This window comes from Panthera pardus, unplaced genomic scaffold, assembly GCF_024362965.1.
Source record: "Panthera pardus isolate Hobbes unplaced genomic scaffold, ASM2436296v1 HiC_scaffold_11, whole genome shotgun sequence".
NCBI classification, from domain to species: Eukaryota; Metazoa; Chordata; class Mammalia; order Carnivora; family Felidae; genus Panthera; species Panthera pardus.
In genome coordinates this window covers 52,447,179-52,461,452 of record NW_026526666.1, presented here as the reverse complement: position 1 = coordinate 52,461,452, position 14,274 = coordinate 52,447,179, and the positions used below count along the sequence as shown (strand labels likewise).

At 36.2% G+C, this 14,274-nt stretch overlaps 1 protein-coding gene across 3 annotated transcripts in view; it reads left to right on the top strand.

Moving 5' to 3' along the window:
• The window catches only part of PDE4B (phosphodiesterase 4B), a 525,517-nt gene that overhangs the window by 160,809 nt on the left and 350,434 nt on the right, over positions 1–14,274 (top strand). The window contains exon 1 of one of the 3 annotated variants that reach the window (XM_019448988.2): positions 3,944–4,402. The exons of the other annotated variants lie outside the window; for them this stretch is intronic. Coding sequence (XP_019304533.1) covers positions 4,167–4,402 — 236 coding nt within the window. The 5' untranslated portion in view covers positions 3,944–4,166. Of the gene's footprint in view, positions 1–3,943; positions 4,403–14,274 lie in introns of those variants that run through there. 3 annotated transcript variants of the gene reach the window in all.

Below are 14,274 nucleotides of genomic sequence, written 5' to 3'. Positions count from 1 at the left end.
ATTCTGTACCAGACTCTTCCATATTCTAGAAACGAACAAGGCTAAGCTCAGCCCTTAAGTACCTCAGAGGTTAATACCATCAGGAAGTCCAACAGAGATCTCAATACTACTTGTTTGATAAGTTTATAATGAGGAAACATTGAAATAATTTATTGAAATGCTTACAACAATGTCTGATACCACAGGTATGCAATAAATGTGAGCTACTTCCCTATCATCCCTTAATTCTTAAAGAATAGTCAGTTAACTGTTCCTCTTTTAGATGGCCAGACAACTATTTCCATTCAACTGAATGGCATATTTTCCTCAGCCATGTTGGAATAAGTCTAGTTCTATTTCTTCAAATAGAGAAATTTCTGAAATGGAGAAATTGGGAGAAATTGCCATCTGTGGTGAGTAGGGCATTCTGTTGAAAGAGGCTCCTGGTGTTTCTTGGTGTTCTGTATTCACATCTTACCTTGTCTGGCTGAAAGAAGAGCTTGTCCATATTTAATTGAGTAGAGCCTCATGACTGTGCTCAATTGTATGTTGTTTTAGAAAAAGAGCACTGGGTAATAATCTAGAGATATAATCAACAACAATTTAACTCTGTTAATATTGATGGTCTTAAATCTATTTCTCTTCATAAAGAAACTTCCAGATACATTCTGTCTTCTCAAATGTCCAGCTTTGTATTCATGGTAAATGTTTAGCCATATTTGTTTTGTTTTGTTTTCAACATTGTTATTCATAATGTTACTGCATAGAATCTGGTTTTATGCCTTTAAAATACTTTAGTTTTATAATAGCAGTTAGTTAAAAATTGGTCACTCAGGTCAGAGAAAATTTATTCCAGGTAAACTTTTAAAGTCTGAAAGGTTTTGGATACGAAAAGAAGATAGTTATTTTCATTTAAAATAATTTGATTACAAAGTATAACTTTTAAAATACATTTTAACAATGTTATAATACTTGTACTACAAGTTTATAATTTTGTTTGGTTGTAATTAATTTGCTTTCCATTTTAATTTGATAAAAACTCAAAGTATTGTTTATTTGTCCATAATATTTATAAATAATACATATAATACATTATTATTTTTGACCGTATAACTCAATTCAGATCCTTTAATGATATTTTATTATGATAGATTCTTGATTCATATCACTTTAACAGTATGTGGACACTAGGAATTTCATTATTTCAAATTGAGACATAGCTCTAATTGGAATTCTCAAGTAATTCCCAAGGGCAACTATCTGTATGCTAATAAATTGACTCAGAATTACTCATCTCTCTTTTTGGGGTGCCAAGGGTTAGCTAAACATGGCATGTAGATAGGAAGGTTTTGACTTTGGCTCCTTCCTAGCCTCTTAGAAGGGCACATAACTGTTTGCTTTATTCTTGTTTTTTTCCTCCAGTTCTTTTGACTGTCTCTCTCAGAACAGTATATTCTTTGCTAAAATATAGCAGGGTGTTATCTGCTTTTACTATGCTTTTGTGTACTTTTTCTTAGATAACACCTCCCGTTTCCTACTTTCTAGATTCATCTTTGACTGCAATATTTAACACGGTGTTGGGATTTTCTTTGGCATTTTGACTCTAGAAACAAACTTTCATGAATTTACCTGTAGATATACATTTCCTTTCCTCTAGGGTAACTAATTCAGACTTTAAAATAGTCTCATTATCTTTTAAGTTTTGTATCTCAATTAACTGTCTTTAGTATTACTGAATGTTATCTAGACTAGAGTTAACAGACTTTATCTTTGAGAATTTTATTTCTTAGGATGATTCTCAAAATTTCTTTAACTGGGACATTGGCTTGTCATAGTAGGCAAAATGAAGAGTAATGTGAAATGTCACATGATGTCACATAAATTGCCGATAAGAATTGGAAAATAATTACAGTTGCATCATTATGTTGCTTTAGGTAAGCATATGTCAACATTTCCTTATCTGAACCCCAGTTTACCTACAGCTAAATCTAAGTTAAGAAATTTACCATAATTTAGGAGAAAAAAAATCCCTGAAATGCTTACTATATTTTGGCAACCTTAAAAAGTGATTATGAGAAAGACCTTGGTAACTTCAAAGTGCATTTTTTTTTTTTTGCAAATGAAACACTCTGAATATTGGCAGGATCACATATTCTCATGTTTCAGTTTTAAATCATATTATTGTTGGAGGAAAGTCCTAGCTTTGTTTTCATAATGTGGTAAATAATAGGTACCAGTGACCATATTTCCTCACATGATATTAAGACATACTCAAATATATAAAGAAGATGTATGAGGACCTGGCTGGACAAAATGACTCTTTTGACTTCTTAGTTTCATACAGTTAAAGAGTGTCAACTGGGAATCAGAAAGCTTGGGTTTTATTTTTAGCTCTAATGTCAACTATCAATGTGACTTGGGACAAGTTACTGAAGTTTTCTGGGACTGTTTCTCTGTCTTTGAAATGAGAAGCTGAATAAGGTGATCACTGAGGTTTTTTCCAACTCTGAAATTCCCTAACTTTGCTTTTGTTCATGATATATTTTTAAGGTGTTACTGCAATATCAATATCTTTCCAAGATAGTACCTGTAAACTAGGAGTTTAAATCCTTTCTATTAGGTTTGACCCACTTCCCCCAAAGGCTGGCATGGGGTTTATTTTTCCCTAGGTCATCATCTGCTCTTTTTCAGTCCTTTAGGTATTCAGTCAGAGTATATGACGTATGTGAATGATTTTTTAAAGGTGGAAGTCCTCACACCTTAGAGGAAAACTATTCTCCTTTATTCACTGAAGTCTTCCTGTGAATCATTCCTTAACTGTCACTCTCACTGACTAGCCTTAGTTTTGCTTTGTCAAATTTTTATGAGCTCAGGCTGGCCCTGGTGGCAGTCATGGCTGGTACAGACTTTTCATAACATCTGTACACTTCAAGCACCACCATATTCTTTTCCCTTCCATGTGCCTTTTAAAGTATCAAACCTGCTTTCCAGTGTATTTCTAAATGAAATTTCAGGTTACAATGATCTGCTTTGGTACTTGAGACACTTGTTTGGATTCCCCTGTCCATATATCTCATTTGTATGCCCTTGTGAACAAAGCACACACACACACACACACACACACACACACATGCAGTGCTTGACTTTGGACTCTGCACTTTTCCCAGCAGCTTTCATTCTTCCCCGTTGTTACCTCCCTTTCTGTTCTGTGAAGTTTTGGCTTTCAGAAGTGACTTTGCATCTAACTAACAGAGTGGCTGCTGTGGCTAGCCCTTGAACAAAGAGCTTAAACAGAAGAATGAGGGTAATGTTTATTGGAATAAAGATTAGCCTTTAAATTCCTCAGGGGAATGAACCAAATCCAATGTTTTCCTGTGAGCTGACATTTTTTATATAGATGCTGTTTTGGATCTTCTGGAGAAGGGAAGGGGAAAAAAAAACTTCAGCAAATCAGCTTTTTCATTCAGAAATGGAATTTGGGGGGCTGTTTTAGCAAGGCTTTTGACAGTCCCTGATTTAATGTTTTCACTGTGATGAGAACAGTAGCTGTACAAATCTGATGAAAATCTGAGCGATGGAGGGTGTTGTTGAGGGGGAAACAGAGTGCGATTATTTAAATAATCCTAGGCCAATAAGCATCTGGTAGGTGGAGTTAGTGTTGTGTGCATTATAGGGCAAGATAATTCTGAATGAAGACTTGAAACATCACATGTGCTGGACAGGCTCTAGTTCTGCTTTTTGTGCAAACAAAACAAGTGACAAGGTTTTGCCGACTATCCATTAGTGAGTGCAGCTCCTTTGATAAGATTAAAAAATACATGTAAAGGATTTATCAGAAGCCCTTATGAATATTTCATGAGTTGATATATTCAGCTGAATGAATTCAGTGAGTGTCAGTGTGTCGCTGGCAGACAAGCCTCATCCACAAGGAGGCTACTGACATAGGAAGCACTTTGGCGCATTTTCAGAGGCGAAGCCAGGCTGATAAAGCTCCTTGTGACAGCCTGAGTTACCATTCTTCGAGTATGCTGCTCTTGCTCTAAGCAGCTCAAACACTGGAGCCGCAGCTTCCGAAATTAAACTGGAAAACAGTTTGCAGACTCATCAGCCTCCTAACCTGCAGCTGTGTCTCTGCTATGTTTGAGGTTTTTGTTTTGGGTGGTGAAAGCCAGCACTCCATATAAGACATGACAGCAAGAGAGTCTTCAAAAGAACTTACTGCTTCCGAATCTGAGGTTTGCATAAAGACTTTCAAGGAGCAAATGCACTTAGAACTGGAGCTTCCAAGATTACCGGGAAACAGACCTACATCTCCTAAAATTTCTCCACGCAGTTCACCAAGGAACTCACCATGCTTTTTCAGAAAGTTGCTGGTGAATAAAAGCATCCGGCAACGTCGGCGTTTTACTGTGGCTCATACATGGTAAGACGGGACTTGGAGGTGTCTGTGGTGCTTTTCAGTAGCGGCAGTGATTCAGAAATGTAGAAAACGAACATTTGAATTTTGTTCATAATGCATACCACAAGTGTGAAACGAATGGAGAGCGGGTCTGCTGAAGAATACATAGTGCACTGTATATTAAATTATCATTGTGCTGCCAAGCTGTTTCCAGATAAAATAAGCCTTTAACTGTAGGGAGTCTTTAAAGTTACTGCTCACCAAAGTATACCTAGCTGATTCTAGGTAAATTAAATACTGAAGGAGTTTTTAACATTCAGTGTTTTGTTTAATCTCTGTTGAGGTGATAGCTGACTTCTTTCGGTGCGTTTGGTGGCTGTTGTTGATATGTTTTAATTGCGTATTTTTGGTACGAGACAAATGGTTGAATTTTAGTTCTGATTTATTTCTTATGGCAATGTGTAATATAAAGTCAAACTTAATTATTGCATTGCCATGTATGTTGTGTAGAAACTAGTGCGATTTTGATTTATTGGCTTAAAGAAAAGGAGAACTAAATTCCCACTTCTGAAATGACATGGTTAATTAGTCTTATTTAGATTCAAATTGCTATTATCTTGAAGAGCCTCTTGTAAAAAAAGTAGTAACTTCAGAATTATAGGCAATAATAAATAAATCCCCAGTTTACTTAGGAATGCCAAGTAAGTACATTCAAGAACTTTCTGTAAAAATTGCACTGAGTCTGCCACCTTTAATGTATGTGTTACATACAATGGGGTAGCTTCCTTAAACCAGTATGATAATGAAATGTTAAAAAAGCACAATAAAAATTAAATAAACTTTAAGCACCAAAACTGGGGCATTTCTGATTTCTCTGGAGGACGTATTTTCTTTCAGATTGAGAGACCCTTCAAAATTGGGTATCTGGATGGTTTTTATTTAATAGGGACCATAGCAATAAAGGGAGCTAGTACTTCTTAAAGGCAATTCTAACACCGTGATTGTGTGACTGCATATTAGGTTGCCAACCAACATTATAAACTGAGGATATCTGGATATCTGGGTTTGCACATTAATATTTACTTAAATTCTGGTTTCCACTCATCTGAAATGTTTGTCTCATCTACTGCACAGTGCATTGGCAAATTCAACTTACCCCTAGAAATATGTAGCTTGCCTTTGATAGGTACCACATGGTTAGCCAAAAGATACTTTACCTAGTTAAAATGGTATGGTTGTTTTTGTTTTCTGAGAATGGACTGTTGTTCATATAATTGCTCTATTGAAGAATTTTCCTGGTCATCTTTTTGATGAATTAAATCTTAATTATAGTCTCATACGTAGAATGCACATGATTAGTTTTTAAAAACCTACCAATGGTAGCATTTGTATAAAGAGAAGATTTATATATAAGTGTATACTGAAGAGCGCCTTTCTCTCGTGGTTTACTCCACTCCTAATGTGTATGTATTTTCATATAGTTTGCTAAGTAGTATAACTGGATAGGAGAAGGGATGTGGGTATAATTAGTTCTCATAAAAAGAACAGAGATGGAAAATGTACAATTAACCAATAGGCTTATATGTTTTACTACTTGTGTTAATATTAAACCAGTATTTTGAGAAGAAGGACATTTAATTTTAGTAAGCTAATTTTCAGATAATGGTAAATCTTCATAAGACTTTGGTAATATTTTCCTTACTGTAGAGTTTCTGAATATAATAATGTGACCTTTCTTTTTACTTAGAATAGATTTTTGATGTGCTAGGAACATGAGCTATAAATATTGGATTTTTTTCTTTTCAAAAGAATCCAAATTTTAAAGTGATTAAAAAGCCAGTTTCACTCATGCATTATACAAATTTTCTTGCAATGAGCTACAAAAAGAATAATTCAATGATATCTGAGGTAACTTATGCTATTAGAGTGATCTTCTTCTAGCTGAGGTAAAGCAAAAATTTCTACAGATTGTAAAAAAGAAAACCCCCACAAAACACATGAATTGGTTATAATGTACCATAATACAGGTTTAAAGAATCCATTAGTCACCAAACTTATAAAATGACTTGAGTTATGACCGTGATTCATTTTCACCCTTTTTCTCCCTCAACTCACATACTCCCCTTCTTACCATTCTTAGTAAAGTTATATCAGTTTGTTTTCAGGTCCTGATTAAGTCCATAAATGCATTTATTTCTATTGCTTTATTTGAGTGTATGTTTAATATTTTTCAAATTTATTTGCATGAAACATTCCATGAAAATGTCTTTTTATAAAATATACACATATCTTATGTATTTGAATGACTTTTTCACTCATTAAAAATTATGTGTTTTTCTAGCATCATATATAATAGGAACATGAGTAAATTAGAGCACAAGTACTTTATTTTTGCCCCTTTGTCATGATGAAATGTAACTATCCTTTCACGATCAACAATTGGTATTTTCCAAGCCATGCATTTAAGTTAGAAATTCCAAGATATGCACTTAGAAGTCTCTAAAAACATGTTATTACTTTACAGTAGACAGTAGGCTTCTTTTAAGAAGACTGGATTGTTTTGATTCCAGCATTGAAATTAAAGTAATTTTCATGATGAAGCTAAACAATGCAGAAGATACAGTTTATGTCTAAACTCACTAAACAATTTTTTTTATCTTTAGTTATTTGTAGATTTCATATTTCACTCAGATGAACATGTAGTTCTGGTTTTGAAAACCCAAATTCTGAAGTGTGGGCTAATGGCAGAAGATTTAAGAAGCACTTGTGAAATACTGACTCTGGGATTATTTTTAAAATATCTGAAGACAAAAGTAGATATTCAGTGTGTTGTCACTAATCAGAATATTTAAACAATCCTAAATCTGAAAGGAATTTGAGTGATTATCTCATTGCTTCCTTTTACCCTTGGGCAGACCACAATTACTCCATCTTTGACATTTGGAAATCTGCCTATTTTTTATGACTTTGGAGAGATAGTTCTATAATCTCATTTAGTACACAATCTCACTGTTTCATAGTCCAGGTACTAGAAAATTCTTCTGGATGATCAATCTGTATATAACATATAATATTTGTAATCTGGTTTTTGGTCCTCAGTGAATACTAAGAAAAGGCTTATAAGAACCACATGAATCCAAAAATCCCAAGTTTTTCTTTTTTTTTTTTTTATACTCTCAACATATAGAATTGAGTACTGCTGTGAGTGAGAAAAACTTTTGGTTCAGTCTATGTGGATTCCAACACCTGCTATATTTTAAATTCTTTACTAGAATGTTCATATATAGTATCTCACTTAAGTTTCATTTGGAGTATAAGAATACTCTAAATTCATGTTCTTTTCAAGATTACATGTTGCAAATTTTTTTTAAAATGTTCTGAATTGCTTTAGCTTATTCCATGTATTTTTACTCCATCAGCCATTAATTTAACTCTGAATCACCATCCCAAATTTCCAAATTCTCCTTAGAATTTTGAAACCCAGTAATAGATACTATACTCACTGTTAGATGATATGAGAAAATATGGATAAAAAACCTATCTTACATTGCAGAGTGTCAACAAAATGTGTATGGAGTTGGAAAATTAATGCCAGAGTCCTTAGGTCAGCATATTATTTTTTTTTTAATTTTTTAAAATGTTGATTTATTTTTTGAGAGAGAGACGGGGGGGGGGGGAGGGGCAGAGAGAGAGAGAGAGAGAGAGAGAGACAGAATCCAAAGCAGGCTCCAGGCTCCGAGCTGTCAGCACAGAGCCCAATGTGAGGCTGGAAGTCACAAGCTGTGAGATCATGACCTGAGCTGAGCCAAAGTCAGACGCTTAAGTGACTGAGCCACCCGGGCGCCCCGGTAAGTGTATTATTTATCCCTAACCACAAAGAGTGACAGCTTCTGAGGCATAATCTTATTCTATTTGGCTCCTGCAGTGCTTTTTCCTGACTGGCACTTGCCATAGTATCCCGCTTCTTCAACCTTCATTCCTTTGCTGATGTTCTAACCTCAGTCACTGGTTCTCCTCCATCATCATCAGCAGAGTGATCCTCTAAATAAGGTTACTGGTGATGGCCTTCACTACACCCTGTGCTCACCACACACCTATCCCTACACTCTCTTCTTGAAGAACAAGTGTATTGGTGAGCACTGCATTCTGTCCATCTATCCTTGCTTGCCTGTGGAATGTGCCTGCCCAGGGAGCAATATTCTTTCCATTAGAGTTAGTATCAGAAAAAAAGACTTGTGTTTTTCTCCCTTTCCCCCATTTAGTTCCACCTATAACTGGGAAATCTTTCCTCATTTTAACAAAGGTTCATGAAATGTATACTTTTGTGCCTAATAGTTGTGCAAATGTACTAAAAAACATAGCTCATGGTCTAAAGGAGCTTATACCTGATAAGACAAAGCTGAAATGACTGGGGAAGAGTAAAAATAGAACAATGAGTATAGTATATGGTTGACCTTCCTCTAAATTGTAGACACAATTTATGCAATTTAGGCCTAGTTTCTTAGCTAAACTTACTATATCTTTGTCTTATATTATTCTTCAATTTACTTGAACTATTTGCTAGCTATATTGGATAAATTTTGAGAAATATCTATGTCTTTATATATTTACTGATTGAACAAAACATTTGTTGAGAGACTACTGTGCTCCAGGCTCTACTCTGGGTTTAGGAGATACAAAATGAGAAAGCCCTTGCCTTCAAAGAACTCGTATACTGTCTGGAAAACAAACTTACGCATTATTAATTAATCAGTGGTGTGTAAATAATGCTATTGAACAACAATGCCCCAATTTGTCATGAGAGCACAGAAGAAATAAAGACCTCTAGAAAGTGAATCAGTGTGTTAGGAAAGGTTTAGAGAAGAGATGACATTTGTATGGGGTCTTGAAAAGTGAGTAGCGGTTTTCCAGCAGAAGAGTGGCCAGGAAGGCCATTCTGTTGGTCAGAGAAATAGTAATAATAAGGAAATTCCATTAACCCTTAACAGTAATAAAAGCTCACATTTATTAAGCACCTGCACTGTATCTGACATTATTCTATATATTTATTTATTTATTTAGTCCCATGAAGAGCCCATTAGTTATGAATTATACAGTATTATTGTTTCCATTTTATAGGAAAAGAAGTGATGCACAGGATAAGCAATTTTCCAAGGGTTACACAGCAAATAAGGAGCTGAGCTGGGATTTGACGCAGAGCCTGGGGGAAAGTGAGCAAAGTTCACTGAAGTCAAAGCATAAGATGCAAGATGGCAAAGATCAGAAGTAAGACTGTGCCTGTAGATTGGAGGCATACTTTAGAGATTCCAGTATCATGAACAAGACTTGGGGCTTTATTGCAGCATCAGTGGGGAGCCACTGCAAGGTGGTGAGGAGGGTATTGCCATAAATAGCTTTTTACTTTGGTAAAAGATTGGCAGGCATTGTGGAGAATGGCTTGGCAGATGAGGAGATTAGAAGCAAACGGAAAAAGGAGAATGTACATTTGAGACTAATGACTTCTAATTATTGTATATATCCCATAACATTGAAAACTGTGCTAATGACATTCTTTATGGCTTAACAAATTACTGTTTATGGAACATGGGGTTAACATATGTAAATTTGGTCTCCCCTTACATTTATCACCTATACCATGATGCTATGCATAGTATTAGCTGATGTGCACTGTCCCCAAATGCATCAAACAATCACCGCAAACGTGCTTGGGGTGCCTCTGGGGAAAACCCTAGTGCTCATTCCTCATTTGCTAGAGGTGCTTTGTGTTGTATTTTGTGTATAGTCCTGGAGGATTTTTTTTTGACAGAAATTATCTTAGTTTACAGACTGAACTGAACGCCAGTGGAAATCTATGCCTCATAGCCTGAGTCTATTGCTTTAATCAGAGCAAGCATTTTCTCGGTAATGCAAGTCTATAAATGGTGTTTTCCTGGCCTTTTAGTGTCCGCCAGTCTTCAATATATTGGATTTTTAAAATACTTCCTGTAAACAGGCTTTGTAAAGTAATGATGATGGCCCCTAAGACACATGCTGGAAGGTGGTTTGGCAAGCATGTCTGCTGCCCAACTGCCAAAGTTTATCCCCCTTTGTGAAATCCCATTTACTTTCTTTTCCCGTTCTTCCCTCTTTGTGGTCTCCCAGTTTTTCTCCTTGGCTGTTGTTTATAGATGCTTTCTTCTCTAACATCACTGTGAAGACACCAGTAACATTATGATTGAGGCATTTAAATGATTCTCAGGAAAGAATCCAACATGCTTACCATAGTTTACAAGGCCCTGCCTTATCTGGCTCCAGGCTACCTGTGACCTCATCTCCTATTTTCTCCCACCATGCTAGTCTCCTGTTTGTTCTTCAACAAACCTCGCATGTTTGCACTCCTGGGCCTTTGCACTTGAGGTTCTTTCTGCCTGCAAGACTAGTACCTTAGATGTTGACTTGAGCCACTCTCTTACTTCCATGCAGGCTTCTTATCACTTGCTAAAGAAGGCTTCTCTGACCCCTCTATCTAAAAAACAGCACCCTTTACGTTCTAGTCCCTTACTCTGCTTTATTTTTCTTCTTGGTAGTTATCATTACCTGAAAATACTCAACTGAAAAGACATGCTTGTTTGTTATATTGGTTTTTTTTTTTCTTCTGTTATCTGCCAAACTTTCTAAATTACACGAGGGCAGGGATTTTGTCTTGTTTACTACAACCCAGGCACCTACAAGAAAGGCCGGCACTTAATATTTGTTGGAAAAATAAAAGAAAGAATGACTATGGTTCCTGTTTCTTGCTCTTTATTCTTAGAGGATCTTTCCTTCCGGCCTGCTATGAGGGAAGAGAAAAGGAAGCTTAGTTCATACTTATTCTACAAGCACCCTTATTCCTACTCCATCCATCTCTAAATAGTTGTGTTTCTTTTCTGCCAGTACAGCTACTTTAACTGGCTCTTTTCTTTTTTCTTTTCTTTTCTTTTCTTTTCTTTTCTTTTCTTTTCTTTTCTTTTCTTTCCTTTCCTTTCCTTTTCTTTCTTTCTTTCTTTCTTTCTTTCTTTCTTTCTTTCCTCTATGATATTGCAGATACTGGTTTAATTACAACATCTCACTAGAGGCTAAGTGTTTTACATGGTAACCTATTTAATTAAACCACTTTGTACAAATCATACCACCTAGCCTGTAGTACTGTAAAGTCAATATTTGTCCGCAGCACTGTACAATTATTTATTTGGTTATTCTTCATGCATCAACTAGCACAGTTGGTGCTCCAGCTCAGGAAAGCTCTACATATCTCTTGTTAACTGGGTAGAAGTGTCACACAGAGGAATCTACTTGTTATTTGGTCTTTAAAATGTTTGCATGTTATATCTTAGAATGTTTAATTATCTATGTCTTTCCACTGATGCAACATTTAAAATATTGACACTAGCGAGAGCTACGGCAATTTGAGTTCTTTATAGGATTTCCCTACAGGGAATTTGGAAGTAAGAGTCCATGACTTGCAGAGTGAGGAAATTGTGAATTAACAACCCTTGTACTTTAGAAAAGACATCAGCAGGAGTGAAAATTTTCACTTGGTGCTGTCTCAATGTTTCTGTGCTTCGAGGTTGAGACCTCTGTCTCTCCTAGTAATTTGTCTGACACAGATATGTTTCAATCTCATTGTGTACTTTAAGCTTAAAAAAAGAAAGTAATTTGTTGACCATCTCAGATTGCTTCTTGCTAGAACTTACGCATTTTTTCTGTGAGGGAGAAGAATGACTGCCTTGGTGCCTGGGTGGCTTAGTTGAGCTTCTGACTTCAGCTCAGGTCATGATCTCATGGCTTGTGAGTTCGAGCCCCATGTCAGGCTTTGTGCTGATAGCTCAGAGCCTGGAGCCTGTTTTGGATTCTGTGTCTCCCTCTCTCTCTGCCTGTCCCCCGCTCATGCTCTGTATCTCTCTCTCTCTCAAAAATAAATAAACATTAAAAAAATTAAAATGACTGCGGCTCTAGACCTTTCATGGAACAGAACATCTGTAACATGGTGTGCACCCCTGACAGACCCACTTGTCCTCCTCTTCCTTACCTTTACCCTGCACAGCTCAAGCTTACTGGGAGTTACACAAATTAGAAATAAAGGGTGAGGGGTAGTATGGCTTCAAGAAAACTGTTTTCAAACTGCACATTCTGGAACATCAGTGTTCTAGGCACCATTTTGGGTATTCCTTGAAAAATAGGGCACTGATGATCTTTTTCTTAGTCCTGGGTGAACAAAACAATATGGATGACTGTAAGCTTAGAGAACTTTGGAGGAGTCTCGCATAGATTCCATAATATCCAAGTACTTGAAAACCCCCAGTTTAAGAGATAAACGAGTGGAGAGAGAAAAAGTTTCTATGTATCTGTGCTTGATAAAGTTGTAGAATTCTGCAATTTATTATTTATTTATTAAAAAAAATTTTAATGTTTATTTACTTACTTTTGAGAGGGAGATAGAGAGGCAGAGAGAGAGGGGAGAAGAGAATCCCAAGCAGGCTCTGCATTGTCAGTGCAGAGCCCAATGTGAGGCTTGAACTTATGAATCACGAGTTCATGACCTGAGCTGAAATCAAGAGTCAGATGCTCAACCAACTGAGACACCCAGGAACCCCTAAATTTTTTTAATGTTTATTTTTGAGGGAGAGACAGACAGACAGAGTGCAAACGGGGGAGGGACAGAGAGAGAGAGGGAGACACAGGCTCTAGGTTCTGAGCTGTCAGCACAAAGCCTGATGTGGGGCTTGAACTCACAAATCACGAGATCATGACCTGAGCCAAAGTTGGATGCTCAGCTGACTGAGCCATTCAGTCGCCCCTCTGCAGACAATTTATAACATTAAAATTATATTCATCTAAAATGTGCAGGAATGGCAGCAGGACAAATGAAGAGGTTGGAAGTATTTGGGACAAGGAGAGTTCAGTTAGAGTGAAGATTTAAAATTTCAAAAAGTTGAAAAAGTAGCACAATGAACATCCTTTACCTGGACTTACTAACTAGTAATGTTTGTCTACATTTACTCTGTCTCTGTTTCTTTCTTCATATCTAACACAATGTGTGTGTTTCCTTTAGTTTGAAGAGAGCACATTTACATGGAGAACAGTAGTTTGGGGATCAAAAAGAGACTCATATTTATTTTTAAAGTTTGGGATTATACTTCTATTCCATGAGCATGTTCCCATATCACAATTTGAGTTTAATTCTTTTTAGTTTTTTTAATCTTTATTTATTTTTGGGAGAGAGACAGAGTGTGAGCAGGGGAGGAACAGAGAAGAGAGGGAGACACAGAATCCAAAGCAGGCTCCAGGCCCTGAGCTGTCAGCACAGAGCCAGACATGGGGCTTGAACTCACAAACTGTTGAGATCATAACGTGAGCCAAAGTCAGACGCTCAACCACCTGAGCCACCCAGGTGCCCCTGAGTTTAATTCTTAATAGTGTACTAGCATATTGACAAGTTGTAAGTAAATTTGTGTCCGCATTTTTAAAACTAAACTATTGAAACAGTTATGGTGGAGGGTTAGAGGCATCTGTAATAGTTATGACTTTTCCTAATGATAAATTGTTGGTTGTAGGTGCTTAAAACAGTTTCTAAGAGAATGGATGTCTATAACATTTAAATCTTCTTTCCCTAAGAAAAGATGTTATTTCTTTTTCTAAAACTATAAAACTTATAATATTAGAATGGTATATAATGTCATTATATACTACACCAGAGGTTCTGTCATTGTATAGTCTTGATGTTATCTTGAATTTTATTTTTTACTAATAATCTTCACTTTATATTACATTGTCTGGAGTTGAGAAAGCCATTTGGTTTCAGTATTTTTTCTTGACTGGCTATTGAAATTTTAGATCATTAATTGTCTTGGACACCAGTTCCTTCATTTGCAAAATGG